Source organism: Phyllostomus hastatus, unplaced genomic scaffold (genome assembly GCF_019186645.2).
Source record: "Phyllostomus hastatus isolate PE091 unplaced genomic scaffold, TTU_PhHast_1.1 phas_contig_113, whole genome shotgun sequence".
Lineage (NCBI taxonomy): Eukaryota > Metazoa > Chordata > Mammalia > Chiroptera > Phyllostomidae > Phyllostomus > Phyllostomus hastatus.
In genome coordinates this window covers 10,311,994-10,338,574 of record NW_025333530.1, presented here as the reverse complement: position 1 = coordinate 10,338,574, position 26,581 = coordinate 10,311,994, and the positions used below count along the sequence as shown (strand labels likewise).

General features: G+C 40.0%; 1 protein-coding gene and 1 pseudogene across 1 annotated transcript; one reads left to right on the top strand and one right to left on the bottom strand.

Annotated features, from left to right (window-relative positions):
• Window positions 1-267: 267 nt before the first annotated feature.
• On the bottom strand, window positions 268-25,864 carry NNMT (nicotinamide N-methyltransferase). Its single transcript, XM_045840689.1, has 3 exons — window positions 25,551-25,864; window positions 24,538-24,745; window positions 268-1,638 (listed from the first exon to the last, which is right to left on the bottom strand). Exons 1-3 carry the CDS (start codon window positions 25,702-25,704, stop codon window positions 1,206-1,208), a joined length of 795 nt encoding a protein of 264 aa, XP_045696645.1. The 5' UTR covers window positions 25,705-25,864; the 3' UTR covers window positions 268-1,205.
• On the top strand, window positions 18,579-18,834 carry LOC123820026 (annotated as a pseudogene).
• Window positions 25,865-26,581: the final 717 nt, after the last annotated feature.

The following is a 26,581-nucleotide window of genomic DNA, read 5'->3' as shown; positions in this document are numbered from 1 at the left end:
AGAATCACAACTAGGAAATAGCTAGAGTGTTCTGAAAAGGAAAGAATAGCTGAGGGTTCTTACAGTAAAAAGTATATTCTTGAGGAAAATCAGTTTACATTCTCACTCTCCAGATTGGTCAGTAACACACAACATAGTGATGTGCACCCAGGTTGACACAGAAGTGGAAAATTCAAAAGTTTAAGTTCCCAGAGTCACTTAAAACAAAAGTAATTATTTCCCTATGCCTCCGCCCACTTGAAGAAGTTAAGAATTTAGCAGCTTGACTATAGTAACTCCATTTTATTTGTTCGCTCTATTCCTCACAGACCATGCATACAATTGCTGTCACAAGTACTCAACTCTGGCAATATAGCACAAAAACAGTCATGGACAATATGTAAATGCATGGTCATGGCTATGTCTCAGTAAAACTTTACAAACCAGGCAGCAGGCTGGATTTGACTCATGGGCCATAGTTTGTCAACCTCTGTTTTAGAGCATCGTGTATGATGGTGCCTGGGAACCAGAGAACATAGGCACACCATGGGGCAATATGTTTCCCTCCTCACCCTTCCTCATCTGCATAACTTGGCCAAGACCTATGCCAATAGGATACCTTCCAGGACCCTCTAAGGATGTGGGCTCTGAAGACACTGTTTCTAATAGCTGCTGTAAAATAGTGTCTGTTATCTCTCTTGCTAACTCCTAAACTTCTCTTCAGGTAGAAGTCATTGCTTCACTTAGGTATGTCAAGGGGAGTAAGAGAAGGGCTTAACTTATCCTTGGTACCCAGAAGCAAAGGGAACAGCTGTTCTCTGGCCCAGAGATAGTGGTGGTTCCAGTGGACCCCAGCAGAAGATGGGGTCCCTAGAGAAGGCAAGAGTTGAAGAGGAGGAAAAACCTGTTTGTGGGAGAAAAAAAGGTAGCAGGCCCCCAAGAACACAAATAACTTTAGAAATTTCTCTATAGGGATGTGTGGGCTTAAGTGATGACAACCAAAATGCTTAAGGGAAATATATTTTCTTTTATAATCACAGGTAGTGAAGACTGGACACAGACTAGGTGGTCAACCAATTACTCCTAGGTCGACTGACAGTTACAGCCCTACCCTAGACAAACCATCAGGGCCCCAGCCATTAGCCTCTACTCAGCAAGAGTTACAACCAAGGACTGAAGTCACCTGGGCTAGTCAGATGAATTGCCTTAGTTGTGACCACAAAGTGTCATGCAGAGGTGTTCAGCTTCTGTCCCACCAGGAAGAAAATTCCTTCATTGTCAGCTGCGGTGGGAGAATAACATTGAGAGATCACCTCAAACTGCTTGATGGTATAGCCAGCCTCTCTCACGGAAGTCTGTACTTCCTCCTGGCCCAGGCAGAGGCTGGAGAACCTCTGCTCACCAATCATATAGTAGGTGCTCTTCAGGGCATCCACAATCACCAGGTAGCCCCCTGGCTTCAGCAGGCTGCTGAGGTTCCTGAGGGCTGTGCGGTAGGCAGGGAGGTCTGGGCAGGCAGCATCTAGGCACAGAGTGCTGAGCAGGCAGTCAGCTGGGGGCAGGGAAACAGCACCCAGAGGCTGGCTCTGGGTCACGTCACACTTCAGGACCTGCTTGATTGCCCGCCTCAACTTCTCCTCCTTCTCTTGCCCTTTCATTCTGAAACACAAAAACCAACATACATTGTATGACCTGACTCATGGGGACCAAATATCTCTGCTCAGAGCTGAAAATCAGAGGGTTGTCCCAAGTGTTATCTCTTTAGGGCCACCCCAGTTGTAAAAGCAGAGAAAGAAGAAATGAGAAACCATTTTTGTATCTGAATGTGATCACATTATCCTGTGCTGGATTAAATCTTTTATATGGAAATGATAATAAAAATACCTGCCCTATCTGGTTATAGTGTCATCCCTACATGCCAAGGTTGAAGGTTCAGTTCCTTCAAGGCACATACAAGAATCAACCAATGGACTTCCAGTCAAGATGGAGGCATAAGTAAACATGCTTCACCTTCTTGCACAACCATAAAAAGGATCACTACTAATTTCAAAATGAAAAGCACCCAGAACTGCCAGAAAATCAAATTGTACAGAAATCTGACAGCCAAGGATTTAAAGAAGCTAAATTCATCTAGACAGGTTGGAGGGGCTGAGCCCTTAGGATGCAATGTGGTGGGGTGAGGTGGCGGCAGCAACCAGTGGAATTGGTGGTCCCACATTCATGTGTGGTGGATAAAAATCAGGGGGACACCTTGTGAGCAAGCAATCCTAGTCCTAGGCCAGAACATGGAAACCAGGGTTCCAGTGCTGGGGAAATATAGGTTCATAACTTCTGGCTACAAAAACTAGCAGATGTTGGGATAGCAGAAGAAACTGCCAATTTATCAGGAGAATCCAGAATATATGCAAACCACCCACTCAGAACCACAACCAGGACAGGAGCTGGAGGGGTGCTAGTCACATATGGGAAGTGGGTGAAGTGACTGGAAATGGGACAAGTGCCAGGCAAGCCCCAGAGGTCATCCAGCAGTGGCATTGTCCCCTCTCCTACCCTTCCCCACACATGGAGCCACAAAGTGGTAAAGCAGGCTGCCCACTCTGGCAAGTATCCAAGGCTCCACCCCATACAACTTAACAGGTAAGCTAAGACAGGGAGTCAAAGTGGCTGTACTGAGTACACAGACACAGGTAGGCTGCCACATTGAGGAGACAGAGAAATGTGGCCCAAATAAAGGAACAGAACAGAATTCCAGAAAAAGAACTAAACAATGTGGAGATAGCCAACCCACCAGACACAGAGTTCAAAACACTGGTGATCAGAATACCCAGAGATCTCGTTGAATATGGCAAAAGCATAAGGTAAGAAATAAAGGCTACACTAAGTGAAATGAAGAAAAATCCTCAGGAAGCCAACAGTGAAGGGAGGGAAGCCAGGATTCAAATCAATGATTTGGAAAATAAGGAAGAAATAAACATTCAACCAGAACAAAATGAAGAAACAAGAATTCAAAAAAATGAGGTGAGTTTAAGAAGACTCTGGGACATCTCCAAAAGGGCCAAGATTGAATCATAGGGATGCCAGAAGGAGAAGAGGAAGAGCAAGAAACTGAAAACTTATTTGAAAAAATAATGAAAGAAAACTTCCCTAATGTGGTAAAGGAAATAGACATACAAGTCCAGGAAGCACAGAGAGTCCCAAACAAGTTGGACCCAAAGAGGACCACACCAAGATACATCATAATTAAGATGCCAAAGGTTAAAGATAAAAATAGAATCTTAAAAGCAGCAAGAGAAAGGAAGAGAGTCACCTACAAAGGAGTTCCTATAAGACTATCAGCTGATTTCTCAAAGGAAACTTTGCAGGCAAGAAGGGACTGGCAACAAGTGATCAAAGGGGTGAAAAGCAAGGATTACTCTAGATCACCAAGATTACTCTATCTAGCAAAGCTGTTATTTAGAATGGAAGGACAGATAAAGTGCTTCCCAAACAAGGTAAAGCTAAAGGAGTTCATCATCAACGAACCCTTACTATGTTAAAGGGTCTTATTAGAAAAAGAAGAAGATCAAAACTATGAATATTAAAATAACAACAAACAACTATCAATAACTAAATCTAAAAAACAAAAAAAATTAAGCAAACAACTACAAGAGGAACAGAATCATAGATATTGAGATCACTTGGAGGGATATCAGCTTCAAGGGGGAGAATGAGGAAAAAGGTATAGGGATTTAGAAGCATAATTGGGTAGGTGCAAAATAGACAGGGGAAGGTTAAGAACAGTATAGGAAATGAGGAAGACAAAGAACTTATATGTACGACCCATGGACATGAACTAAGCTGTTGAGGGTGGGGGGAGAGTGCTGGAGGTAGGGGGTACCAGGCGGAGGAGGGCAAAGGGGGAAAATTGGACAACTCTAACAGCATAATCAATAAAATATACTTAAAAAAGAATCAGCCAATGAATGCATAAATGTATGGAATAATAAATAAATGTTCTTTCTCTCTCCCTCTCTCTCTATAAAATCAATAGAAAACTAATATTAAAAATACCTCTCAGGAAAGTGGGGTCAGGGGAATTGGAAGAGGGTATAAGGGGGATAAATAGTAATGAAAAAATATAATAAAAAATAACTAGCTGCCTGCTTTTACACTGGACTGCTCCCATGTAATTATTCTTTTTCCACTGCTTAAAATAGTACCTGGCTCATTTATTATTATTATTATTATTATTATTATTAAATTATCATTAATTTATTTATTATTTTTGTTTATTGTTACATTATTTCCCTTGTCCCCTCTACCAAATTGCAAGGTAGTAGCCATTTGACCCATACATATCAGGTAATAATGAATTTAAAATGCTGAAATGGTATTTTTGTTGCAGCTGCCAGTTAATGAGGGTAGTGGGGTCATCATGGACAGTTTTAGAAACTGTTGATCACTATAGCACAGCTGTGGTCAGGGCCTCTCTAGAAAGAATAAAAATAGTTGCCATTCTCAGGCTGTAAGCCATACTGCATTAGAGAGTGTTTTCTGAAGGAGATCATTTTCTTGGTAGCCTTACAAGGAATCCTGACCTCTTCATTAAATCAATTAGGTGTCTTGAGAGGAAATCAGTTAATAAAAGGGGCAGAGAAGGCAAGGGCAGGAGATAGAATAGACTGCCTTGGATCCTTTTGGAATTTGTTAGGGGAGGAATGAAGGAATGGACTGACAAATTAAACACACACATAGAATGCACAAGAGAAACTGGAGAAACAGACAAAGGAGAAAGAAGCAGCATCAAATCAGAGAGGTAAGAGAAAGGGAAGAAATGTATGTACAAAGTATTCACAAAGCCTCAGAGCCCAAATAATAGAGTAAATGATTTAGCATCAAGCTTTTTGAGGAAGTTAATTAACAAAGCACCAGGGTACAAATCGAGGCTTACATTCAGAGAACACAGTCCCTTGACTCTAGGAGAAAAAGTCACTTGGGCAACAAGGCCTGATGGAGAGAGCAGAGGATGGCCCAACATCAGAGCAAGTGAGAGACTTAACTGGTACCATTTCTGGTCATGACGAAAAGTCAATGGTTTAAATGAAACTTGGAGACTCATCTCCAGGTGGAATGATCTGAGGAAATAGCAATTAGCTGTGGATATCCTATTTAAATATTTAGTTAAAATCTTAAGCCTGTATCATATAGTCAGTTTCTATAACATCCTTTATGTTTATTGTAATTTTCCATTTAAGAAACTTAACAATAAACATATGAAAAGATGCTCAACATCTTTGGCCATCAGAGAAATTTAAATCAAGCTGTGAGATACCACTTTACACACACTAGAATGTCTACAATAAAAAAGATAAATAATAACAAGTGTTAACAAGGAAGAGGAGAAACTAGAACCTACACACACTGCTGGTGAGAATGGAAAATGGTCCAACTACCTTGGAAAACAGCCTGGAAGTTCCTCAAAATGTTAAATGTCGAGTTAGCACATGATCCAGGAATTCCACTCATAAGTTTTTACCCAAGAGAAATGGAGACACATGGTCACATAAAAACTCGTACATAGGTATGTATAGCAGCACTATTCACAACAGTCAAAAGATAGGAAAAAACCCCAAATGTCCATCAACTTATAAATAGAGAAATAAAATGTGGTATATCTATACAATGGACTATTATTCAGTAATAAAAAAAGAATAAACAATTGATGCATGCTACGATATGGAAGAACCTTAAAGACATGATGCTAAGTGAAACAATCCAGATACAAAAGGTCACGTATTATATGATTTAATTTACAGGAAATGTCCAGAAAAGGCAAAGCTATGGAGACTGAAAGCAGACCAGTGGTGGCCAGGTGCTGGGAGGATGGGGAAAATGGCAGTGACTGCTAATGGGCACAGGGTTTGTGTGGAGAGTTTTGACAATGTTCTTAGATTGTGTTGAGAATTGAACAACTCTGAGAAAATACTAATAACTATTGAGCTGCATACTGTAAATGGGAGAATTTCATGTTATGTGAATTTTATCTCAGCAAAGCTATTATGAGGGAGGGAGCGAGGAAGGGTGGGAGGGAGGGAGGGAGAGAGAAAGCGAGAAAGCTTAGCAAGGTATTGGTTTCAGAGACTCCCTACCAACCAATAAACTAGTGCATACAGGGAATAATCATTTTTGATTGGCTCTAGCTGCTTTCCTATCAAGGATAAAAATGATAGTAGGGTGACTAATCTGTTCTGCTTGGTCTGGACTTTCTGGTTTTCTCACTGAAAATTCCTGACCCTAGGAACTCCTCTCAGTCCTGGGCAAAGTGGGAAAGTTAGTCATTCTCAAAGTAGGGAAATCAGGTACAAAGCTGCCACTCAGCCTAATAGAACATGGATAATGTATTTGACAGAACATATTACAAATAAAAAGATAATAATTCAACATTATGGAAGTCTATGTGAAACACAAATTTGAATAGGTAAATTAATCTAGAACAGAAAAACTTCAAATAACCTATTGTTGCATATGGATAGCTCAAATGTACACAAAAAGCTAAAGAAGTGAAAACATAGTGTTTTTTAATGTGTTTAAAGATGATCTTTTATATTGGGAACATTTTGGGAATGTGTATGTAAGTGATTAAGTCAGAAGCAAGTTGGACCTCTGTGGCCTATTGTGTAGCAAGCTATTTGAAAGACACAAGTTACCACCGAACCAGTACTTGTCAGTTAGAGGATGATGACAATTGTTCCCCAACTGTGAGACACACTGTGAAGTCTAGAAAGCTCACAGAGAATGTGCCAATTTGAGAGGGAAATTTGTTAGAAACACCCACTGTTGTGGATGTTTGCTTGTCCTTGGATGGATAGCAAACATCGGTGAACTCCTCAGCTAAGGCAGCTGTGTAAAGATTACACCTCAGGGCTCCTCAGGGCCTGCAAGCTCCCCAGCAGGGAAATGGACTCGCCTGGAGACATAGGCAATTACCACTCAGCCTCACGTTTAGCTCAAGGGGTAGATAATAAACACACCAGAAAAGTGTTACGCAGTTTTACAGAAAACTAACAGCAGTGTGGCCATTTCTCTGTTCTAAAGATGTACTCTTTCAAATGAATCAATATGCGAAAAAGGTAGCTATTTCCTCTATAATATACTATCTATAAAGCCCAGGGGAGCAGAGGAAGGTGGGGAGGAGTGAACAGATAAAGAGTAGCACTCCCAGGAAGAATACTTCGAAAAATGGCTTTCCATACCCCAGTAATTATCCTGAGATTTAGAAGAGGTTCCTCCTGTCTTGTCTCTGCAAGGCAGGTGGTGGATCAGAATCTCCAGGATGAGCTTTTTTCCTTTACACTCACCTCCACCAAGCCCCACCTCAGACATTCCAGCTGGGTCTCCTGAGGAAGAGCCATCAAAATATATAAAGGAAATAAAAAGCTAAATAAACTTGTGATGGGGGACTCAAGAGTTGGAAAATTTTAGTAAGCCTAGCAGGTAATGCATGTGAAAAGCTATTGTTTCAGGAACTGCAGGTAAGGCCCACCCTGATCCCAGGAGACCATAAGCAGTTCTACCTTTGTGCCTCTGGAGGACTGAAAGCATATCAAGTGAGCCATTGTGTTCCAGGAGGAGACAGATGACCACCTGGGGCACAGCTAACCAACCAGGGGGAGAATGCTGCAGGGCTTTTTTTTTTTTAATCTATTTTTCCCTGAATTTCAAACCCTTCACCTCGCTTTGTTCTCTGTCATAAAAAGGCTGGCTTGAAAGGAAATGTAAGAGGGTCTGTTACAGCATAAATGCCAGCTTTTCCGGTTTCACTTGGAAGTCAGTATAAGGATTGTAAGAGCAAGGAATAATGACTGGTAAACCTTTGGTGCAGCCTCAGCCTAGTCAGGTGACAGCCACTCTAGGCAGGAGCATCTGGAACACAAAACACATGCACTCATTTATTTTACAAGTATCTTTGAACCACCGTTATGTGCCAGGAAGAGTGCTGGGCAATGGGACCCCAGGTGGAACCAATGGGCAATAAGTCCCATCTTCATTAAGATTACAGTCTGGTGGGAGAGAACAAATTAATCCAATGATCTTCCACAAGAATGAAACATTAAAGCTATGACAAATGCTAGGAAGGGGAGAGACATGGCACTAATGAGGAATGTTGGGAGCTTGAGTATCAGGCAAAGCTCCTCCACAAAGGGGTCAGGTAAGCAGAGATAGGATAAATAAGTAGGAGTTAACTAGGCCAAGAGAGTAGGAGGGGAGGAGTATATTCCAGTAAGAAGAAAGAGCAAGTGCAAAGGCGTGCACTTGCAAAGCCTACAATGTAGGCCCTACATGCAAAGGTTATGTGGTGAACAAAACATGGAGAGGACAAAGCCAGTGAGGCTGGATCTGGGAAGACAAAGCAGAGCATGGGGAAAGTGAGGCAAACAGGGTCCACTGGTGCCAGAAGAGGCAAGGCTTTGTGGACGGTGTTAGGAATTTTGCTTTTTATCCTGAAAGTCATGGGAAGTCATTAAGGGATGCTAAAGAAGGGAGCAATTTGAACAGATTTACATTTTGAGTTAATTATGTTGGATGAGAGTGGAGGTGGAAAGTCATTTGGAAGGGAGAGGATAATAGCTTAGACCAAGTCAATGGAAAATGTTGAAAGAAAGATACTGGTTCAAGAGAAACTCAGTAAGTAAAATGAAACTTGGTGCTAGTCATGGAACATGACTAAGAGGGAGAGGACAAGATTGGCTTCCAGACTTCTGGTTTGTCCAATTATATGATGGTATCACTCAAGGAGATAATAAAACTAGAAATGGAGCAGATTTGGGGAAGACCATAGCTTGATTTGGAGCACATTGAGACTTAGATGTTTTGAGACAGATGAATAGAATGTTTACAACTTGAAGGAAATGACCAGTTGAAGGTTTTTCAACCCACCCTGTTAATTTCCCCCAAGAGATAATGCATGAGAGTACTTATTTAAGAGAAAGGCATTCTTATAAAAGGCAGAAATTTTTCCTAGGTATCCCTGAAGCAATTGTGATGACCATCAAGATCCTGATTTTGAAAAAGAATATCAATCAATCTTTTACAAGGCAAGAAAACACAGACACTTTGAAATCAAGTGATTTTGCTAGTTCATGGAAGAAATTGGGCACAAATGTGTCTGTCAGGGGAAATAGCAAACATCTTTCTAAACTGATTAAATATTTTTGTATAGAGAACATTTGCTTGAGAGAAATGCCACCTCAAAAGGTGCTTGAGCTTTCTCCTCTCAAGCACATTGCAGTAGGCTGAGGATCCACCCTCTGCAGAGGCAACTAGGAGGGGCTCTAGCCTCCCCAGGTCCCTCTGGCTGCCTTGAGGGCCAAGAAGAACTTGCAGAGCAGACCTGCAACTCATTCCCATCCACCAGCAGGCGCTGGCATACCTATTGGGAAGCTCTGTTCTAGACACCAGTGCTTCTTAAACTGTAAAATGCATGTAGTTTCCTGCAGAGCTTGTTAAAATGTAGATTCTGATTTTGTATGTAGGGAGTGGGGACCAAGAGGCTACATTTCTAACAAGCTCCCAGGTGATGTGGAAGCTGATAGGCTGGGGACCACAAGGCAATGTGTTCCAGGCTCCAGGAGCCAAAGGTTAATTAATGCTATTTCTAGGACTTCTTAAGGTAAAACCTCATTTTTGGGGGTTTGTGTTAGTATCTGACATTCTGACTTGATAAATGAATACTGTGAGAAAATAACTTGGGACCAATGTCTTACAACTTTTAGGATAGTTGTAAAAATGAGTGGTATCTAAATGTACGAGTCACACTCCAAAGGTAGAGGAACAAGAGACAGCTCAAATTGTCTTTGGCAGCAGTCAGCACAAGAAATAGCTTCAGATAAAGAGGAAATAATCTCAGGGGAAATAGGTTGTGGGTTGATAGAGGTACCTGAGGATTCAAGAAAGACATAAGTTGAATGGGATCACTATCATTCTCAAAATAGTTGAAGCCATGGGATCTAGCATGTGGATAAGGGTGAGAATTCAGAATTTTCCTGCCAAAAATACAGTTCTTTTGTCTACCAGAGCAATTGGGAAGGAATAGTGTCTTAGAGCCAGTTGTTACATGCTGATGATTCTGGCATGAAATAAATAATGTTTTTAGTGTCCTGCCAGATCTTAATGGTTCATTTCTGAATGAGATGGAAAGACTTGTGGTGGCTAGGGAAATTAAGAAAGTTATAAAGACTTTCTTCATACATGAGGTGGGCTTCAGAAGGGTGTGTTGTCTGACCAGGACTGAGAACATTTTTACAAACATTCTCTGAAATTCTGTAAGTCTAGGGAAGTTCCTTATTTATTAAGTAATTTTATATATTATACAAATCCTCATAGCTACAGTTATTTTTCTAGTTAATACTAATTTCATTCTGTGGAATCACATAGTTAATAGAAAAGTTTTAAATTACTTTTATTTTGAAGAATATATCTTAGTTCAAAGGCTATAAACAGCATAAGACTCTAAGTAAGGGGTTTAGTTTACAAGTTAAAATGGCATATGAAAGCAAAAGACATATTGAAAACAAAAGGGTGGGGGGACTGGGAAGATGGCGGCTTTACTCTAGGCAGCGTTTTTCTTGGCTTCTGTGAAGAGGAGGGAAACTCTCGGATCGGTGGAGAAACAGAGCAAGTGGACTAGGTTAACGAATCACTTTTGAAAGCAGGACATCAAAAATTATTGCGATCACTGAAAAACCAGACGGTAAGGAGACTGCTTCAGGACAAAAGGCACCCAGGGATCAGCTCGGGGTCTAGGGGTGTGCAATCCCCAGGCCCGGTGCCCCGGGTCTGCCACAGGGCTCCCGGGAGAGGGGAGTCACTGCTTCCTCCCCTGAATACGGGGGTTGAGCAACTCCAGGGGAGAATGTGTTGCTTGAAAGAACACATTGGCCAGTTGGTCTGGGAAAAAATCACCCAGGGACTATGAACACCCACCCAGAGACCTGGGAGAAGTGAGGGCCTCCAGCCAACACGACCACCCCTGGTCGGGAAAGGCGCCAACACCCCTAGCCCGGTTGGGGTGGGGATCGTTGGAAAACAAAGAGCTGGGAAGAGCTCCACTCACACCCCATCAGGAAGCCTGATGCGCGTGCGCTGTGAACCCAGAAGGGCTGCGCGCTTTTACGATTCCCAGGGAGGGTGCAGTGAATCCCAAAATGCGCAGGTGCCTTCTGAGATCATAGAGCTGGAACCCTGCAGGACCCCAGAGTCCGGAAGAACACGGCAGTGAGCTCTAGAGAGTGAGTGTGCTCGGGAGAGCCCAGGGTACCTGACAGTCTTGCTGAGATCTGGCTGGGAAGAGAGAGAAGCATTTCAAAGGTCCCTCAGCCAGCTGAAGCCAGCAAGATCAGAAAAACTGGTCTGGCCAGTTAGAAACCAAAAAGAGGTTTTTCTTATTTTGTCTTGTTTTGTTTTGTTTTTGTGGCTGTTGTTGGTTGATAGATTTTATCTTGTGTTTTATGTGACATTTTATTTTTCAATTCTTATTATTTTTATACCTCGCAATCCCTTATGTTTCTCTTCCATTCATCCTAATATTATTCTTTCCACTCGAAATTTATCTCTCCTGCACTCCATCTTCTGCTTTTCTTTCCTTTTTTTTAATCTTGCAAGTTACTGTAAATTTGTATTATCTTTTTCTCACTTTTCTGACATTTTTTATTTTAATAATATTTTGGTATTCTTTTTCTTTCTGTATAATCTTCTTTGCTTGGCTGGTTATACTGTCATTTGATAGGTTCCTCCTGGTATCTCAGTCACAATGTGTTAATAACTTACTATTCTTCATCTGTGTTCCAGTAATACACCTCTCAAGGTTCTATACTCTTTATTCTTGTTATCTGGATATCATCAATTCTGCCACAAGACTGGTACTTTACTATTGTTATTGTTATTGTTTACTGTTAATAAGACCTAGTCCATACAATTGTAAATACTACTCAATACCCCTACCTGATCTCAGCCCACCTTGCAATTTTCTGAACTATACTATTGTGGTAGTTGTCTTTATTCTTTTACACACTACTCCTATATACTAATCTTTAATCCAACCCTACCTTAGAATCTGACCTCCCACAGCCTCACAGCTTTCTAGATCCAACTAACAATCCTCTCGTCCCCAATAAGAGTCTTACTCTCTTTCCATCCTTTCTAAAACGTGGAGAGTGGGGTGGAGGATCACAGTTAACACTATAAGGAGCAAAAGGATAACCCATCTCTTCTCTACTGGCTGCTAATGTAAATATCATAGTAGATTGTATTGCTGTCTTAAATCATTTCGCTTTACTCCTCCAACTGATCACAAAAAAAGAGTAGGGGGAAGCTGTGAACACCAGGATACACGAAGGAGATTGCTCCACTGAATCTCACAAATATTCTACCACAGAAGTTCACACCATAATTTCAGGGAATCAAAACAGATCAATTTAAGAAACAAGAAGAAAAAAGAAGAAACCCACAAACAATGAGAAAACAAAGAAACAACCCCCAATTGAAGGGAAACAAGGAAGCCTCAAGAAAAATGCGAAATGAAATAGAGGCAACTCAACTATCAGATAGTGAGTTCAAAACAATGATTACCAGGAAGTTCAGTGAACTCACAATGCTTTCAGAAATTAGAGGGAAACTACATCAATCTCACTGCAAACTATATAAACATGAAAAAGGAAATAGAAACTCTCAACAAAGGTCAAGAGGAAATGAAGAATACAATTTCTGAACTGAAGAACACAGTAGAAGGAATGAAAAGCAGGATCGATGAAGCATAAGATCGGATTAGCGAGCTGGAGGACAAAGTAGAAAACAACATCCAGAAAGAGCAAGAAAAGGAAAAGAGGCTCAGAAAGACTGAAGAGGGATTAAGAGAAATGCAAGACAATATGAAACGTAATAATATCCATATAATAGGGATACCAGAAGGAGAAGAAGAGCAAGGGATCGAAAACCTAGTTGAACAAGTAATGAAGGAGAACTTCCCTAATTTGATGAGAGAAAAAGTCACACAAATCCAGGAAACACAGAGAGTCCAAATCAAGAGGAACCCAAAGAGGCCCACCTCAAGACACATCATAATTAAAATGGCAAAATTTCAAGACAAAGAGAGAATCTTAAAGGCAGCAAGGGAGAAAAAGGAAGTAACATACAAGGGAGCCCCAATAAGGCTAACAGCTGACTTCTCAATGGAAACACTTCAAGCCAGAAGAGAATGGCAAGAAATACTCCAGGTAATGAGAACCAGAGGTCTGCAACCAAGGCTACTTTACCCAGCAAGGCTCTCAATCAAGATAGAAGGCCAAATAAGAAGTTTCCTAGACAAAATAAGTCTAAAAGAATACACCTCCACCAAGCCAGCTCTGCAAGAGATTCTAAAGGGACTGCTTTAAGGAAGGGAAGGAAAAGAGAGAGAGAGAGGAACACACGTACATAAAAGACAATGAATAAGTACCTATCAATAAAAACCTTAAATGTAAATGGATTAAATGCTCCAATCAAAAGACACAGAATAGCTGAATGGATAAGAAAAAATGACCCACATATCTGCTGTCTACAAGAGACCCACCTCAGGATAAAAGACCTACACAGGCTGAAAGGGAAGGGCTGGAAACAAATCTTCCAAGCAAATGGACAGGAAAAAAAAGCTGGGGTAGCAATACTCATATCAGACAAAATAGACTTCCAAAAAAGTTCCATAAAGAGAGACCTTCATAAAGAGAGTATTCATAATACTCAAGGGAAGAATCCATCAAGAAGACATAAATACTGTAAATATATATGCACCCAACATAGGAGCGCCCAAATACATAAAGAAAATCTTAGAGGACTTCAAGAAAGATATGGACAGCAACACCATTATAGTGGGAGATTTTAACACCCCACTATCAAAAATGGACAGATCTTCCAAACAAAATATCAACAAAGATATTGTGGCATTGAACAATACCCTTGATGAAATGGGCTTTACTGATATATACAGAGCCCTCCATCCAAAAGAAGCTAAATATACATTCTTTTCAAATGTACACGGAACATTCTCAAAGATAGACTACATGATAAGACACAAAACAAGCCTCAACAATTTCAAGAAAATTGAAATCATACAAAGCATTTTCTCAGAACACAAGGGACTGAAGCTAGAAACCAACCCCAAGGAAAAAACCCAAAACACTCAAAATCATGGAGATTAAATAGCATGCTATTAAATAATGAATGGGTCAAGAATGATATTAGGGAAGAAATCAAAAGGTTTCTGGAAACAAATGAAAAGGAACTCACAACAACCCAAAACTCATGGGACACAGCCAGGGCAGTCCTGAGAGGGAAGTTCATAGCGATACAGGCCCACATAAAAAGGTTAGAAACATTCCAAACAAACAACCTAACCCTACATCTACAAGAACTAGAGGAACAACAACAAAGGCATCCCAGAGCAAGCAGAAGGAAGGAAATAACCAAGGTCAGAGCAGAATTAAATGACATAGAGACTAAAAGCACAATTCTAAGGATCAATGAATCCAAAAGCTGGTTCTTTGAAAAGATACACAAAATCGACAAGCCTTTAAGCAGACTCATCAAGAAAAAAAGAGAGAAAACCCAAATAAACACAATCAGAAATGAAAGAGGAGAGATTATAACAGATAACACAGAAATACAAAGGACTGTAACAAATTACTACAAAGAACTGTATGCCAGGAAATTAGAAAACCTAGGTGAAATGGACAAATTTCTAGAAAAATATAATCTTCCAAAACTCAATGAAAAAGAAGCAGAAAGCCTGAACAGACCAATAACAACAAAAGAAATTGAAGCAGTAATAAAAAAAACTCCCAGCACACAAAAGCCCTGGACCAGATGGTTTCACAGAATTCTACAAAGCATTTAAGGAAGAGCTAACCCCTATCCTTCACAGATTATTCCAAAAAATCCAAAAAGATGGGAGTCTCCCAAACTCTTTTTAAGAGGCCAACATCATCCTAATTCCAAAACCAGATAAAGATACAACAAAGAAAGAAAACTTCAGGCCAATATCACTGATGAACATTGACGCTAAAATCCTCAACAAAATACTGGCAAACCGTATCCAACAATACATTAAAAAGATCATACACCATGACCAAGTGAGAGTCATTCCAGGGATGCAAGGATGGTTCAGTATTCGCAAGTCAGTAAATGTAATACATCACATAAACAAAGCAAAGACAAAGACCACATGAATATATCAATTGATGCAGAGAAAGCATTTGATAAGGTACAGCACCCGTTCATGATAAACACACTCGGCAAAGTGGGAATAGAGGGAGCATTCCTCAACATAAATAAGGCCATATATGAGAGACCTACAGCCCACATCATACTCAATGGGCAAAAATTAAAGGAAAGAATAAACAAATGGGACCTCATCAAAATTAAAAGCTTCTGCACAGCTAAAGAAAACAGTATCAAAATTAAAAGAGAACCAACTGTATGGGAAAACATATTTGCCAATGATACCTCAGACAAGGGTTTAATCTCTAAAATATATAAATAACTTACAAGACTGCGCTCTAAAAAGACAAAGAATCCAATTAAAAAGTGGGCAAAGGACTTGAACAGACACTTCTCCAAGGAGGACATACAGAAAATCCAAAGACACATGAAACGATGTTCAATATTGCTGCTATCAGAGAGTTGCAAATTAAAACCACAATGAGATACCACTTCACACCAGACAGAATGGCCATCATAAACAAAGCAACAAACAACAAGTGTTGGAGAGGTTGTGGCGAAAAGGGATCCCTAGTGCATTGTTGGTGAGACTGCAGACTGGTACAACCACTATGGAAAGCAGTATGGAACTTCCTCAGAAAACTAAAAATGGATCTGCCTTTTGACCCTGCAATTCCACTGCTGGGACTCTGTCCTAAGAATACTAAAACACCAATTCAAAAGAACCTATGCATCCCAATGTTCATAGCAGCACAATTTACAATAGCTAGATGCTGGAAGCAACCAAGATGCCCATCAGTAAATGAATGGATCAAAAAACTATGGTACATTTACACAATGGAATTCTACGCAGCAGAAAGAAAGAAGGAGCTCCTACCCTTTGCAACAGCGTGGATGGAGCTGGAAAACATTATGCTAAGCGAAACAAGCCAGGCAGTGAAAGACAAATACCGTATGATCTCACCTTTAACAGGAACCTAAATAACAAAACAAAGAAACAAGCAAAATATAACCAAAGACACTGAAATAGAGGTCAGGCTGACAGTGCCCACAGAAGAGAGGAGAGGGAATTTCAGGGGACAGTGGGAAGGGTTCACGGGAACAAACTTAAAGGACACATGGTCATAAACTAAGGGGAGGGTGGTAATGGGAGGGAAGTGGGGAAGGTTGGGAGGGGGTCTGGATTGGGAGTAAAAAGGAGAAAACTTTATTTGAACAATGATTAAAATAAAATTAAAAAAATAAAACAAAAGGGCAAAGGTATACCATGTATATTAGTTATCTATTGCTAGACAATAAATTACCACCAAACATAGCAATTTAAAATGACAAATGTTTATCTAACAGTGTCTGTGCATTAGATATCTGGGCACAGCTGAGCAGAGGGCCTCTTCTGCAATGTCTCATCTGAATGTCCATCTGGGAGGACATTTGCTTCCAAGCTCACTCCTCAGGACTTGTGAGTCAGAGTAAGAGAGAGTGCCCAATAGGGAAGCTGTGGTCTTTTTGTAATCTCATATCAGAATTGATGTCCCATCATTGTGCTGCATTGTCTTTGTTAGAATCAATCTCTAAATCCAACAGACATTCAGGTGGAGGAAAATAAACAAGAGTTGGAACACTTGAGGTGAGGATTATTGGGCTCCATCTTGGAGGCTACATACTAGCCCAAACCCCAACCATAAGATGGCTGGTGTGGCCATATTAATATCTAAGTAGACTTCAAGACAAAGTGTATTACTGGAGGAAAAGGGAGATATTTCATAATAATAAAATGGTGAATTCCTCCAGAAGGAGGAAGGAATCCTAAAAATGTATGCAGTTATTACAAAGCTTTAAAATACAAGAGCAAATGTTGACTCAGTGATGGGCAGCAAGAGATAAATCCACAATTATAGTTTGAAATTTTAATACATGGCAGCAATTGATTAAAAAAGCATGCAGAAAATTTGAACAATACTATCATTCTACCCAACTTAAAAGATACTTATAAAAATTAAACTCACAACTGGACAATATACATTCTTTTCAATTAGAAAGCATAAGTTGTTCACCAAGGTAGACTATATGCTTTATACTGAAGAAAAATGTATAGCTTTAAATGCCTACATTATAAGAAAAAAAGTATGAAATCAATTATTTAGGCTTCCATTTAAGAAGCTAGGGAAAAAGAGCACATTAAAAATAAAGTGAAAGAAAGAAAATAAGAACAGGAATCAATAGCATATAAAATAGACAATCAAGAAAATCAACAAAGCCAAATGTTGGTCCTTTGAAAAGATTAGTAAAATTTATCAATCTACAGCGAGATTTACCAAGATTAAAAAAGAACAAATTACCAGTTTCAAGAGTGAAAGAGGGAAGATTACCACAGATTCTGCAGACATTAAAAGGGTAATAAAGGAATACAGTTCAAACAAACAAACACACAAACAGAAAAACACCTTGTGCCAATATAGTTGACAACCAGGATGAAAATAACAAATTTCTTGAAAAATAGTACTTAACAAAACATACAAAAGAAGAAACAGAAACTCCAAATAGCCATTAAAGGAGTAATTTTCTTAGTGAAAAATTCTCACATTCATAAAAAAATCTCCAAGTACAGATATCTTCACTGGTGAATTCTATATATCGTTTAAGGAAAGCGTAATACTAATAGTAGAAATTCTTTCAAAAAACAGAAGAAGAAGCACTCTCAACTTGTTATATAATCTAGCATCATGCTGATACCAAAATCTGCTAAGCATATTTAAAATCAAGCTCAACCTCCCTCATAAATTTAGATACAAACAAGGATAATACTTCTTGGCCAAGGGGTTTAGGTAAATTTGGTTTAAACACTCAAAATCACCCAATGTAATTCACACTTTCAGAATAAAGGAGAAAAATTATTTGACTCTCTCTCAACAAATACAAACACTTGACAAAATTCAACATTTGGTTAAAAAATCCCAAGAAACTAGGAATTATAAGGGAACTTAGTCTGATAAGTAATACCTATGAAAACCCCAGAGCTAACATCATTCTTAATGATAAATCATTGAACATGAAAAAAGGCACAAATGTCTGTTATCATTTCTATTCAACATTGTTTTGGAAGTCCTAGACAGTGTAATAAGGCCAGAAGAATGAATAAAGGCATCAAGTTGGAATAGAAGAAGTAAAACTTTTTATTTGCAGATGGTATGTGTACATAGAAAACCCTATTGATCCTGGGTGGGCTCCGGCTGATAGTAGAGTGGGGGTGGAGGGTAGAGGTGGTGGGGGCAAAGGCTGTTGGGAGGCCATGCAGAGAGAGCCCAGCCTGCTCACCCTGGGCCCATCTCCACTTGCCTGCCCTCTCATGTTCTGGAGCTCAAGCTGGGACAATGGTGTGTATTCTCACTCTGGTTCTGCTCTGGGTCTACAAAAAGTTCCTAGAGCCATACATACATCTTTAGAAATGTGATTTTTTATTTTCCCCTTTGAAGAAGGGGGATTCCTGTGATTTCCCCCTTTGTTAGCCACAGGCGGCCTAGAGAACCTATACAAGAATCCAATGATAAAAGCAAAGGCAAAATAGACTAAAAGATTGCAGACATAAATGGATTACCAGCGGAAATTTCTGATAAAAAGAAAGACTAAAGTGGTTGTGCCAGAGGACCTCATTGTTTTCAAAATGGACCTGATAATCTGAAGCATCTTCTTCATAATTGCCTCTTTTTCTCCTAGACCAGAAATTGGGATAGATAGTTTAGATATTTACCTGATACTAATCAGAAAATACATGCTATTTATATTTTAAAATGTACTTAGTTATATTTAATGATCTCATTTCTGAGTTCCTTTTTTTTCATTATAGTAGCTTTCATGTCTATTATAGCAGTTTTAATAACATGAATAAATAGAAGGTTTGTGCCAGTAGACACTGAGACTAAACTAGCACCTAAATATCCCTGGGCCTCTAGCTTTCACTCAGGCTCTTGGAATTTGAGTAGAGTGTATTTTTACTGTGAAGCAGTGCAGTGAGACTGTGCGGTGAAATGAAAGGGAGTTTTTGGAGATGATAATGACTTGAAATATCAAGTTATAATTATTGCCCAATACAATGGAGCAGCTTGTCTATGAGAGTAGTAATTACTGTTCATTACTCTAAAGAAGATAGTAAAGAAAGAAAATAGAGGAAATTTCTTTGAAAAATGGAACACCTTTAACATAAATGTCTAATGTATAACATTGTAAAAATAAGGAAAGAAAACCCTATAGAATCTACAAAAACACTCATAAAATTAATTAATGAAGTCAGCAAGATCACAGGACACAAGGCCAATATACAAAAATCAATTGTATTTCTATATAGTGGCAAATAAAATAAAAATGAAATTAATAAAATGACATAAAAATAAAATTTAAAATACATTTAACAATAGCATTAAAATGTGACACACAGGAGAATTTTAACAAAATATATGCAAAATATGAGAACTACAAAACACTGTAGAGAGAAACTAAAGTCTTAAATGCAGACATAAACCATGCTTATGGACTAGATGGTCACTATATTCATTCTTGTAAACTGATCGGTAAACTCAAAGAAAACACAACCAAAGTGTTAGCATGTTTTTTGAAGAAATTGAAACATTTATTCTAAAATTAATGCCACTAAATTTGCCAAAATAATTTTGAAAAAGAACAGAGTTGGAGATCTTACATTATATGGTAAAAGGTATAAAATACCAGTGTAAGCCAGTGGAAATTTAGTCACTGCAAAATAACAAAAAAGGTTAATTGGGAACGAACTATAAAACACCCAATGTGGTCATACTGCTATATTAATAAAAAATTATATCACCACCAAGTCACCTTGATTACTTCCATTTAGCAATATGTGTTTACTAACAATAAGCCAGTGTTATGGCCGCAATGATATGCAGCATATGCAATGATATGCAATGATATCATTTGCAATGATATGCAAAGAAATGAAGATAAAGTTCAGAATATTTTTTTTAATCTTCATCCAGGAAATTTTTTTTTCATTTGTTTTACAGAAAGAGGAGGTGGGGAGAGAGGGAGAAGGACAGAGAAAGAGAGACAGACAGACAGACAGACATCAATGTAAGGCAGAAACACCTTTTTGGTCTGTGGGACAACACTCCAACCAAGCCACACTGGCCATGGCTAGAATGCTGTTTAAAAGAAAAAAGTGTTTGTTTATTTACTTTTAGAGAGAGGGGAAAGGAGGGAGAAAGAGAGGGAGAGAAACATGGCTGTGCAAGAAGCCCCCAAGCACCAAACCATGGACTTGGCCCACAACTCAGACTTGTACTTGACTGGAAATCAAACCAGTAACCTTTCAGTTTGCAGGGTGACACCCAACCCACTGAGCTTCACCAGTCAGGGCTAGAATAAGCTCAGAGTTAGCAAACTATTCAAAGACTATGGGAAGGTTAAAGAAATATGAGCAGACTTAAGAGTTAGTTTCAGAAGGGAAACTGACTCAGGATGAATCCCAGTTGGTGACCAGATGGGAACCAAATATAAGTACAAGTATAGGAAGATGACCATCACTCCAGGAGAAGAGTATGGAGGCAGCATATTTCTTTTGGCTATGTTAAGACCACATGACCTTGTATTTTCCCTGAGATTTAGGAATATTGCCTCAACCCTGCTGTTGTTCAAGTTCAGAAACAGGGAAGCCACTCTTGGTATGTAATACCAACCCTTTTTAAAAATATATTTTATTGATTGTGCTATCACAGTTGTCCCATTTTACCCCCTTCATTCCCCTCCACCCTGCACACCCTCTCCCACCCACATTCCCCCAATTTAGTTCATGTCCATGTGTCATAAGTTCTTTAGCTTCTACATTTCCCATACTATTCTTGCCCTCCCCTGTCTATTTTCTACCTACTATCTATGCTGCTTATTCTCTGTACCTCTTCCCCCTCTCTCCTTCTCCCACTCCCCTATTGCTAACCCTCCATGTGGTCTCCATTTCTGTGGTTCTGTTCCTGTTCTACTTGTTTGCTTAGTTTCTTTTTATTTTTGTTTTAGGTGTGGTTGTTAATAATTGTGAGTTTTCTGTCATTTTACTATACATTTTTTTATCTTCTTTTTCTTAGATAAGTCCCTTTAACATTTCATAAAATAAGGGCTTGGTGATGATGAACTCCTTTAACCTGACCTTATCTGAGGAGCACTTTATCTGCCCTCCCATTCTAAATGAAAGCTTTGCTGGATGGAGCAATCTTGGATGTAGGTCCTTGCCTTTCATGACTTGGAATACTTCTTTCCAGCCCCTTCTTGCCTGCAAGATCTCTTTTGAGAAATCAGCTGACAGTCTGATGGGAACTCCTTTGTAGGTAACTGTCTCCTTATCTCTTGCTGCTTCTAGGATTCTCTCCTTCATTTTAATCTTGGCTAATGTAATTATGATGTGCCTTGGTGTGTTCCTTCTTGGGTCCAGCTTCTTTGGGACTCTCTGAGCTTCCTGGACTTCCTGGAAGTCTATTTCCTTTGCCAGACTGGGGAAGTTCTTTATTATTTGTTCAAATAAGCTTTCCATTTGTTGCTCTTCCTCTTCCCCTTCTGGTACCCCTATAATTTGGGTGTTGAAATCTTTAAAGATGTCCTGGAGGTTCCTAAGCCTCTCCTCATGTTTTTGAATTCTTATTTCTTCATTCTTTTCTGTTTGGTTGTTTCTTTCTTCTTTCTGGTCCACTCCATTGATTTGGGTCCCAGTTGTTTCCCATCACTGTTGGTTCCCTGTGCATTTTCCTTCATTTTACTTAGCATAGCCTTCATTTTTTCATCTAATTTGTGACCAAATTCAACTAATTCTGTGAGCATCTTGATCACCAGTGCTTTGAACTGTGTATCTGATAGGCTGGCTATCTCTTAGTCACTTAGTTGTATTTGCTGTGGAGCTTTGATCTCTTCTTCCACTTAGATCATTTTTTTGTCTTGTCGCACCTGTTATGTATGAGGGGTGGAGCCTTAGGTGTTGTCCAGAGCGGGGCAACCTAGTAGCTGGGTTGTGGTGCTGTATGTGGGGGTGGGGTCTGAGATGGAACAATGGTGCTTGCTCTGCTCTCTGTTGGATCCCAGTCCCCTCCACTATTTCCTCCAAGAAAACTGGGCCTTTCTGGTGCTAATTCTCATGTGGGTGGGCTTGTGAACGCTCTAGGACACCATGGGTCTCTCCAACAAACTCTCTTATGAGGCTCGGAGTCTCTCCCTGCACCTCAGCCCCCACAGGTGTTTTCAATCAGTGCCCCAAGGTTCTATTTCCAGGCGTCAGGATCCCGGGACTGCCTGGTCAGCCAGCTGCCTCTTGTGCAGTGCCTCGCTTCACAATCGCGGCCTCACTGGGTATGCCCATTGCCACCTGGGTGCCTGGGGTCTGCCAGCCACCACCTGCACACCCAGGGTCTGCCTGCTGTGGTCTTGCACACCTGGGATGCCTTACATGCCTGATGCCACTGCTTTCTGTGCCACAACCCCTCTTGGCCCAGCTGCCCAACTCCATCCTTCCTACTGGTCTGGATGAATGTGTCTATTTTAACTCCTTGGTTGTCTGACTTCCATACAGTTCAATTTTTTGTCAGTTCTGGTTGTTATCTTATTTCTAAATTGTTGCTGTCCTTACTTTGTGCGAGGAGGCACAGTGTATCTACCTACGCCTCCATCTTGGCCAGAGTCTGTAATACCAACTCTTACCCATCCTATTTCAATAATACATCTTAAAATCATCTACCTCTCTCCATCACATAGTCCAAACAACCATCATCTCTGATCTGGATTTAAGTTGTTTCCTTTCTGCATCTTGCATTCTCCTCTAACCCCCTCTAATCTGTTCTCCAAACAATTGCCAGAGAGATCTTTATAAAAGCAAATTGGGTCACAGCACTCTCTTGGTTATACCTCTAATGCAGTCCTGTTACAGTTGAAGTTCACAATCTTTAACTTAATCTTGAGGACTCAAATGATCTGACATTCATCTGCCTTCTCTGATATAAATTCTAAGAGACAGAAACCTCCTCTGTCTTGTTTACCATTCTACCCCAGTCACTAGAACCGCAGCACATCATAGGTGATCAATATAGGTTTGCTAAAAGAATGAATAAATGAATGAATGCTAGTTCCTTTAACCATGTGCAAAAAATGTGAGCACTTGTTTCTTGAGGGGGATTGTCTTACCAGGAAATTAGAGTCCTATGCTGACCAAGTCATGAGATATGTTCATTAAAACTATACATACATTTCCACTGTGAAAGAAAAGAAAAGGAAAGACAGAGGATGTTGTGTGAACACACAAAGTGTACATTATATGAGCAAATGGGGGAATATAGGAAAAAGTGGATTGGGAAAGGAAGAGAGAAATTTCATGTAAAAGTTAAATCTTGGGTAAGGGAAATGGTGAAAGAAAAAAAAATGTACAAAAAAAAATCTCCACAAGAGTAGGGAAAAAAAGTAAGTATAACTGAACATATAAGACATAGCAGACAGGGCCAGCAAGATATTAGACAAAACATTAGTCTTTTTATGAAGTTTACAAAGGAGTTGCAGGGCTCTCGGCTGTATGCCTACTGACAAAGACAAGATGATCCAAAAGCTGATGGTCAGCTGGAGTTGGAGGCATATCAGGACAAGAGAACAAGTCAGTGAAATGCAGAATTGGTCACCTATGTCTAGTAAACTATTTCCAGTTTTTCATGTGGGGAGGAATAGTAATTTAAACTAGACTTGTCTGCATAAGTTTATTTGTAGGTGGGGTAGTGTCAGATTTCAGTCATTAATTGAGTTATGTAAAGCTCTAATTTTATGGATGGTGAGGAAACAAGTTACTTTCAAATAATCCCTTTATGCTGATGATCTCAGTTTAAAAACACAGCCAGCACTCTGTTGTGTCTCAAGGTGGTAGCGTTAGCCACCCTCACAGCAGAGTCCTATGTTCTTGGATGGCTAGCAGTAGAATAGCACTAAGGAGGCCAATTCTGCCACCCAAAAGCTTCCAATGAGGAGCTGGTTTCATCTCTGGAAGTTGTCCTAAAACAAGATCCCACACATAGCCCACACACAGCACACATAGCCCACACACAGGCCTGCAAAGGTTCAGCATCCATCTCTTCAGCTCTCCGCCTGTATTTGGGTGCACGCACATACACATGCACACAAGTCTGCCTTATTCTCATTCTCATTCTCATTCTCCATTTGGATTTTCCTTTGGTTTCTCTCTTTCTGTCTTCTTTGCTTTTCAATTTGGACTCTAAGGATAATTCTTGTTTCTGAAAAACAAACTAAAGTTCCCTCAGAAAGCCCAGAAATAGAGCCCATGTTCTCTACCTGTTACCTTCGAGCTCACACACGTAGTTCACTACTGGGGACCAGTCAAAGGACCCTGGCTCCTTCCTCAGCCACTTCTCCAGCTCCTGCAGGTTCTGGTCAGTGTAGTCAGTAGCAATGATCTTCTTGAAGGATTCACAAGCAGATAGGAGCTGATAGATAGCGGGACCAGAACCAATGTCAATCAGGAGGTCTCCCTTTATGCCACCTGGTGTAGAGGAGGGACCAGGAAGGGAAAGTCAGATTTTACATGGCGGCAGATAAAGCTGCTTTGCACTGATTTTAACAGCATTCCAATGAAGAGCACCAGTGAGAGCCCCAAAGACAGACCATCTCTTTCACTGGTAGACTATCACAACTCACTACTCTTACATAAAAGTCTTTTTTTAAAACAGTTTGTCATTTTATATTCCCCACTCCAGGGTGGAGGCATGCTGCTAGGATATTTTTAGGTCTAGGAGAAGGAAAAAATGATCTGCATCTGATGTACAGGCCCATGATTTTGGAAAACTGCTACTCAGAAAATGTTAAAACTATTAAGGAATACTTTTGGGGAAAGTTAAATTGTTTAAAAAATTGACTTTACATAATGTCTTTATCCAAAAAGGATCCAGTTATTCATATGTTGGGGGTCTTCATCTCATGCATGTTTACAACTTTCCTTTGAGTGAGGAACAGAGTATTAGAATCTCCGTTTCTTAAGTGGCCCATCACAAGGGTTAAATGGCTGACTCTGTGACATAGCAAAGCATGCAGAATCAAAGGCAGAACTCCCACCCTCTGGTTTCCCTTTTATATAACCATACAAGGTAATGAACATAGAAGCACTTTGCAAACTGTAAAATATCCATACCAACATTAGTTTTTATCTTAGCTATGTAAGTAGGTGATACCAAAAGGGCTGTCAAATAGCAATGACTAGACAGAAAACCCAGTCCTGCTCTGAGAGCCTATCTTCTTGACTCACATTTGAAAGGGGAGGGACAGGAGACACAAACAACAGACAAACTTACCCACACAGAATATATTGAAAAGGTTTTTCAGAAGAACCCTAAGAACCTGGTTTTCTGCAGAGTGTCTGGACCCAAAGCTGTAATATTTTTCTAGATAATCTCGAGGGTTAAAATGGCTCAGGTAGGTGTCCTTGGAGGTGAAGCCGGATTCCATTGTGTCTCACCACTCGGCAACCCATCCACTACCCTACCTCTCTCTCTTCCAGAAGCCAGGGAGCCACCAGAAACTGTCCTCCTGAGTCTCAAGCTTTCAACATTTCTTCTGTCAGTTCAGGCCATCCCTTAGGGATTTGGTTAAACACTAACTGAGAGAAATATACCCAAAGTGTTTGGCTGTTTTAGAAAGTGATGAAATTCCTGGAGAAGGCATTCTAGGATAAGGGGGGAGTGGCAGGAAGAAGAACATGAGCTGCACACAATGTTGTTTGGGAGTCGAAGTTCAGTGTGCAAGGGATTATAGACAGGAGAGATCAACTGGGCTCATCAGGGAAATGATTGAACACATGGATGAACCACTAAATTCAGAGTGGTCATCTCTTCATAGCACTTCATTCTTCTCCTCTTCTTAGAGTGATTCTCCCAGGAAAGAGAGTCACAAAGGATGGTTTAAATTTAAACACGTTAAAGAAAGAAGAAAGGACAAGGACAAGGATAAGGATAGGAAATGTGTTCAGGACTGAGGAATGCTGACTAAGAAAAAGGAATCTGAGATGAAGTCTGGAAAAAGGAAAGGTGAAGGAACAATCTAAAAATCCTGAGTAAGGCTTTTCCTCATGTATAGGCCAGCCATAATCTGTAACCCTCTCTTCACACTTCACCCGTCCATCCCCTCCCTATAAATCTGCAGCTTCACCCACCACTCCATCTCTCAGCATCCGGCAAACACTCCTCCCTAAGCCTCCCCATTCCTTTCAGTCAATCTGAATCCTGACAGTTCTTTCATAGTTAACCTTAAGCCTTCTACTTCCTGTAAGAACTCCTTAAATTCCATTTTCTGAACTCATTGCCCTTAGAATTAGTTCCATGCAGCC

Bases quoted from the DNA above. Each gene is read 5' to 3' on its own strand.
- NNMT (XM_045840689.1), bottom strand. From the start codon at position 25,704: ATGGAATCCGGCTTCACCTCCAAGGACACCTACCTGAGCCATTTTAAC. The intron at 24,746-25,550 runs GTAAGTTTGTCT...CCTCTACACCAG, and splicing joins TTTCAATATATTCTGTGTGG to GTGGCATAAAGGGAGACCTC. The intron at 1,639-24,537 runs GTAGAGAACATG...TTTGTGTTTCAG, and splicing joins TGTGAGCTCGAAGGTAACAG to AATGAAAGGGCAAGAGAAGG.